This window comes from Capsicum annuum, chromosome 8 (assembly GCF_002878395.1).
Source record: "Capsicum annuum cultivar UCD-10X-F1 chromosome 8, UCD10Xv1.1, whole genome shotgun sequence".
Taxonomy (NCBI): Eukaryota; Viridiplantae; Streptophyta; class Magnoliopsida; order Solanales; family Solanaceae; genus Capsicum; species Capsicum annuum.
In genome coordinates, this window is record NC_061118.1 from 161,806,250 (window position 1) to 161,813,602 (window position 7,353).

The 7,353-nt window shown below is 33.9% G+C and overlaps 1 protein-coding gene across 1 annotated transcript; it reads right to left on the bottom strand.

Moving 5' to 3' along the window:
- Positions 1–336: 336 nt before the first annotated feature.
- LOC107840049 (metacaspase-1) lies at positions 337–3,304 on the bottom strand. Its single transcript, XM_016683765.2, has 5 exons — positions 2,656–3,304; positions 1,910–2,228; positions 1,447–1,558; positions 1,182–1,358; positions 337–647 (listed from the first exon to the last, which is right to left on the bottom strand). Exons 1-5 carry the CDS (start codon positions 3,197–3,199, stop codon positions 591–593), a joined length of 1,209 nt encoding a protein of 402 aa, XP_016539251.1. The 5' UTR covers positions 3,200–3,304; the 3' UTR covers positions 337–590.
- Between the last annotated feature and the right edge of the window lie 4,049 nt (positions 3,305–7,353).

The following is a 7,353-nucleotide window of genomic DNA, read 5'->3' on the forward strand; positions in this document are numbered from 1 at the left end:
AAAGCTTGCTTGAGATATGCCTTAAAATTATGTAAAAGGATCCCCCAGAATTGGTGTGCTGAATGTCAACTAATATAGTCATTAGTTCTTATAGGTCTTTTGGCCAAGACACTGTGTGGAGGCCAGTAAAACAACAAGACACCCTTGGACATGTGTTTTACAAATGAAGTTGTTGCCGTTTAGCATTTTAGGAGCTTATTTGATCTGGTAAATCTGATAATAAAAATTAGTTAAGACCCTGCCACGGACTTGGGAGGTACACATCTCACCTACGGTCCAACCAATTGGGAGAGAATAGTCCTTTTCAGGAGTGATTCATCATCAGAACACAATTTCTTATATGAAAACTTTCAATTATTAACTCAGAGATATAGATACAAATTATGTAATCCGCATCAAGACAGAAGAAAGCCAAAGAGAGAATTTTGATGCGAATCTCTGGATTGTCTTCTTGAGAAAGATAAACAAGGGTCAAAATAAATGGAAGCAATACAAGAGAAAAGTATGAAACAAGCAGCGCCACGCCCATGTCCTCCTTTAGTGATGGAACTGGAAGTCTCTAGGTCCAAATTCGTATTTCTGCAGCAGATTTAGAGCTCGAACTTCATGTTAGTGTTGAATTTTTCAGAGGATGATAACACTGGTTCCTGCAAGTTTTAAATGTTATAATACGATATTATATCATCAAAATAGATACCATAAGCAAAATATCCAGTAAACCTTACAAATTACTGAATGCTTATTGATGAGAATATCGTACTTCTAAATACTTGAGGCATATGCATATACTGTACTAAACTGGTAAATAAAAACATCCTGAATAACACTTAGGGATGCAACGCAAGTTTTTCCAATTTCTGGACATTTGCCTAAACTCATGTGGATGAAAGGTTATCTTTCTAGAAGTTATAGTTGAGACGAGGTGCAAAACTAGTTTAGCTTTTATATGCTAACAAGGTAATCTCTTTACACTATCAAATCATGTGGTAGGTGATCAAAGGTAACTCTTCGTAATAAGCGGAGTTAGTAACCTGGAAATAAGACAAGAAACCTTCTCCTTGACTGATTGTGTAAGAATTCAATTGGATTGTCATATAAGTTGCTAAATCCTTAGAAAAATTGCATTAATTGATGCTGGATAATTTTGAGAATGGAATGTTTCGGGCAAGGAGATGAGATACCTGGTCTATCTTGCGTTGGAGTACCTTCAGCAGTGGACATCTAGCTTTGTTGACCCTTTCGATTGCCCTGTGCATACAATCAAGTAATCCTTTGTATGTTATATCTGGATTTTCCCAGAGAGCGTTTGTAAATGTGTAAGTCATGGCACCAGTCATAATTTTTTCAGCACAGAAAGCCTGCATAATATTCACAATATTATAGTTGGGGATAGGATGTATAGATCAATCATATGAAGACTTGATTAAAGGAAGGAAAAAATAATACAGAGGTATATGCAGCTAGTTGATTATCCTTGCAAGCACAGAAACTGATGGCCCTGCCACCGCTTGTGCCCTTATTAACGCCGGATGGGGGTCTGTTATCTTTCCATTTATTCCTGTTAAAATTCAAAAGCTGATAATAGATTCTCTTATTTAATAGTGTTTCGTAAGATGATATTCATTATCATAATTTTGATAACATGAAATTTCAGTTTATTTGAGCTTTGTAATTGATGGACTCTGTCCGTCATCAGTTTCTCGCGTTTGTATTATTTAAACTGATCATTCCCAAGAGAAAAATGAAATGCATAAGAACCATGGCTAAACGTATAAGTAAAAGAATGACTTTTTCTAATTTCTTATATTGTTAATGTAAATTTAAATTCATTGTATTTTGACCAAGCTTGAACAAACATATGAAACACCAGTTAGAAACTAAAAAGAACTTTTGGATGGTAAGATCATACTCGTTGTATACCCAAGGTAAGTCGAGAATAGTTCCACTATGGCAAGCGTCAACAATGGCATGAAGTGTAACACCTGGAATCAATGGTTTAACAAGAATATCATTGATGGCATTATCACTGATCATGCCTTCAGTCCTAAAGTCGAGAGGACAGATCATTTCATCAAAACCATCTAGCTCATCATCATTAAAATCAGGTTGTCGTAAGCCATATCCTTTGAAGTAGAACACCATCGAGTCACCTGATTTAAGGTCTTCCATCAACCACTTGAAAGACTCCAGGATGTTTCTCTTAGTTGGAGGTTTATATGCCTCTTCCTCTGCAGAAATTGTTTCATTCACAAGGTGCAAAAATATTTCTTACTCAAGAGGATTTAAAATTTAAATTTAGTGCATTCAACCATTCAGTTTTTACCACTAAAACCCATCACATCTTTGAAAATACGGGTGTATACACTGGTATGCTGCAGTCCATTTTTTGGGCTACAGGTTCAGAAATTTGATATTCCATTAGTTAAGATTTCAGTGATTTTCACATATATCCACGTTCCGTGTTGAAAATAGTGATTGAACCCACTGACATATATATGTGTGTAAAAATACTAAAATCTCAAGAAGTATTAGATCTTAAATCCATAATTTCAAATGTACAACATTTCCAATATTATGAACTTTAAAGTTTGAACCTATCAAATTTAAATCATGAATTTGCCTATGATCATACTGTCAACTGAGAAACTGGAGTACCTGCTAGAATAAGAATGGAATCATCTGAAAAGTTGAATTTTCGAAGAAGCAAGTCCCCCATGCTGTGTACATCATGCAATGTTCCTTTAAGCCTGAATTTCTCCGCCTTGTAAGTCACCCCACAAAGAAGTGCGCGCTTCCCACGTGGTGGCGGCTTTGTGAAAATTAGAGACAAACGTGGATTAGTGCTGGAGTACTCACTATCACTGCAAAGTGCGTTCTTCCCATGTGGTGGTGGCTTTGTGAAACCTGGAGACAAACGTGGACTATAGCGGGAGTGCTCACTATCGCTACGTTGATTCCTATTGGAAACAGGAATTAATCCAGTAAACCAATAGTAAGATATTTTCTCCGGACTAACGCTGAGTGAAGGGGATAGACTGTTCGTTCTGGAACTGTTTCTCCTGAATTTACCATGTTCTCGAACTGGCAGTCGCCTCTCACTACCGCTCAGAGGAATCAAATTACCACACTCGCAACGAAATAGTTGATCATGTGGTGGCAATGGCAGTTGGTGTCGACATTTTTGACACATCATAGACATTGCAAGGGATAAACTAGTTCTGCTGAGGCCTCAATAAGTAAAGTCAGCAGACCAAAAGTAAGCACTAGGACAAGTCCCTTCACTAGTTGCACAAGTTATTGAAATAATATGAAACTGATCAATCTATCTAATTAATAAGTAAAAGAAAGAACATATTCCGGGTAAATTTCATGGTCACTTTAACTTTGTATCTATTACACAAAACTTATTTTTTTTATTCATTTCATCCATGGTCAATTAACTTTGTATCTATTACGCAAAAGTCACTTTTATTTCATTCATTTAATCCATGGTTATTTAACTTTACTTCGACCATCACAAAAGTCACTATGACCGAATTTTACAATAATCTCATCGGAAAAGTGATGTGGTAACCTTAATTAGTTCTTAATTTTAATTTAAGTGAATATATATTATATTATTTATATCTTGACCCTTTTTATATGTGCATAATCCAATTTTACTTATGAATTATTTAATGAAAGAATACTAATTTCATAATAGATTAGATTACCTAATGAAGACTATTTTCATAAAAAAAATTGTAGTTGATATTTCTACATATGTCATGGTACATCTGGAAATTTTAGTGAATTTATTTAGTTTCTGTGCAGAATCTTTTCCAGTTCAAACAAATAATAGCCCATCAAAGGGCCGGAAGGCTCAGGTCCAGGCGGGCTCGGGGAAAAGGCGAATATAGACAGTCCTACCTCTTTCATTGGAGGAGCTGATTTCAAAATTCGAAATGACTTGTAATGCATAACTTATGCTGTTCTTTTTATCATACACTTATTCTCATTTATCTAAGGAATCTGCTTTCTGTTAAAAGCTTGCTTGAGATCTCTCTTATAGGTCTTCTGGCAAAAACTCACTTTGTGGAGGCCAGTAAAATAAAAACACACACACTTGGACATGTGTTTTACAAATGAAATTGTTGCATGCCAATAGCATTATATTTTCTTGTTTAAGCGTGTAAGTAATTATTATCTCCAATTAATCAATCAGACCCAATCCAGGAATTGCTCATGAACATTCCATTTTCATATATTATAGTGATCACATATCTTAGTGGTACCAACTGAAATGTAAGAACTGAGTTTATTTCTGGAAAGATAAAGATACATCACATCAGTCTTATTTAAAAGAAGATTACCATTACATGTACTAACGGTCTGAGCGGCATAAGCTTAAAAACAGGTATGTACTCCTATATACTGATATATACAAAAGGTTGTGATAAAAATTTGTTAAGATACTGCTATGTGTTAGGATTTTTGTTCCGATTTTCTTGCCAAGTTTAAGTTTTACTGTTCCTGAAAGGAAAATATAAAAAAAATTTCATATTTGGCAAACCTCTTTCTTATTTTGGAACTCTATAAATAGAAGACCCCTTCACATACCATAACACAATAGTATCCGCAATGTAGTCGTTTCAAGATTCTTGTTTAGAGGAGATTTTTTTCTCAATTAGTTTTTATGTTTTTTAATATTAGATTTTATACATAGATCAATTGGTCAAACCATATAATAATTTTATGCTTTTTGTATTATTCTATTTGTCATCTGATTTATCATCCCATGGTTTGCAAACTATAAGTTTTCGCATAACGCTCTCTCGATTTCGAATCCAATACTATGAACTTGGAAAAGACACCATCAGAACACTAATTTTATTGAAAAACTTTCAATTATTAACACAGAGATGCAGATACAGTTATATACTCAGAATGAGCACAGAAAAATGCCAAGAGAGGATTTGATGCAAATGTTTGGATTGCATATTCATCTTTCTGCTGTAGATTTAGAGCTTGAACTTTGTGTTAGGGTCAAATCTTTCAGAAGATGATAATACTGGTTCTTGCACAATTGAAATGTGATAAAACAGTATCAGATCAGAAAAATAGATAAGCAAAATATCTGTAAAGTTTACAAATAATTAATGCCTATTGATGAGAATTCCAAAACTTTTAAATCTTTGAGGCCTATGCAAGTACTAAACTGCCGCTGACAAAACATCCTATGCATGAACTAAACTGCCGCTGAAAAAAAATTCTGAATGTTAGCTCATGGGATATAGCACAAGTTTTTCCATTTTTTGGACATTTATCTGAAATTGATATTTAGTGGATGAATAATTGTGTATCTTCCAAGAAAGTTCAAGTCGAGAAAAACTGAAGAAGTGCAGAACACTAGTCTAAGTTTTACCTACTGACAGTGTAATTGTTTTGAATTACCAGTCACTTAAAAGATGATCAAAGGTAAGTAACCTTCTCGAGTAGGTTAAATTGCACTAATTGAGTGAAAAATCATTAAAGTTGTCATAGAAGTTACTAAATCCTTAGAACAGTAGTATCAGTGGGATGCAGGATAATTTTGAGAACGGATACCTGGTCTACCTTGCGTTGGATTAAGTCATGTTTGATTTTCGTTATTTGCTTTTTTCGCCTTTAATAACATTTAGATTTGTTTTTTTCGTCTGTACTTGATATGTTTTAACAGTATCATTTGCGTTAACTCCTTTTGTTCTAATGATATTGATTTGTACTTCAATTTTTCTTTTTGACTTTATGTTAACGTAATGAAATTTCTGGTTTTCTTTTAAGTTTGAACAACTAAATATAACTCCTAAGCCTATTTCAAAAAAGTAAAATTCTATTTGAATTTCCTTAAAGCTATTGGTGTTCACGATAACATGGGTGTTCACGGGTTGATTATTAGGTGAAACTAAAACTGCACCAATTTATCTGTTTTAGTTTGGTTATTAATCAAAAATAAAATCAAAGATAAATAGAGGGATAAAAATACATACATGTTCAGAATACTGTATGTCATGACCATTTTTGTTTTCATAAATAATTTTTTATGAAAACATAAATATAAATAAGATATATTTAAAATAGTTCATAAAAAAATATATTGTGTATATGTAATTTTTCGGTTCTGTTATTTCAAACCCCTTGGTATGTTATATCCGGATTTTCCCTTTCAAGAGGCTTGTGCATATAATCAAGTAATCCTTGGTATGTTATATCCGGATTTTCCCAGATAGCTCTTATAAATAGGCAAGTCATGGCACCAATCATAATTTTAGCTCTTATAAATACGCAAGTCATGGCACCAATCATAATTTTTTTAGCAGAGAAAGCCCGCATAATATTCATACTATGGTAGTTGGGGAGAGAGGATATATAGATCAATCTTACGCAGATTTGATTAAAGGAAGGAAAAAATAATACAAAGGTATATGCAGCTAGTTGATTATTCTTGCAAGCACTGAAGCTGATGGCCCTGCCACCACTTGTGCCCTTATAAGTGCCGGATGGGGGTCTGTTATCATACCATTTATTCCTGTTAAAATTCAAAAACTGATATAGATTCTCTTATTCAATAGTGATTCGTAAGAGGATATTCATTATCAGAATTATGATAATGATGAAATATAAGTTTATCTGAGCTTTGTAATTGACGGACTCTGTGCATCATTAGTTTCTCTCGTTTGTATTGTTTAAACTGATCATTCCCAAGAGAAAAATGAACATAAGAACCATGGCTACATATATTGAGTAAAGAATGACTTTTACTAATTTCTTATATTGTTAATGTAAATTTAAATTCTATGTATCTAGAACAAACACATGAAACACCGGTCAGAAACTAAAAAAGAACTTTTGGATGGTAAGATCATACTCGTTGTATACCCAAGGTTAGTCGAGAACAGTTCCACTATGACAAGCGTCAACAATGGCATGAAGTGTAACACCTGAAATCAGTGGTTTAACAAGAATATCATTGATGGCATTATCACTGATCATGCCTTCAGTGCTAAAGTCGAGAGGACAGATCGTTTCATCAAAACCATCTAGTTCATCATCACTAAAATCAGGTTGTCGTAAGCCAAGTCCTGTGAAGTAGAACACCAACGAGTCAACCGATTTAAGGTCTGCCGTCAACCACTTGAAAGTCTCCAGGATGTTACTCCTAGTCGGTGGTTTATATGCCTCTTCTTCTGCAGAAATTGTTTCATTCACAAGTAAGGTAAAAAAAAAAAAATTCTTACTCAGGCGGTTTTAAAATTTAAATTTAATGCATTCAACCATTCGTTTTTTACCACTAAAAGCCGTCACATCTTTGAAATTACGGGTGTATACACTGGT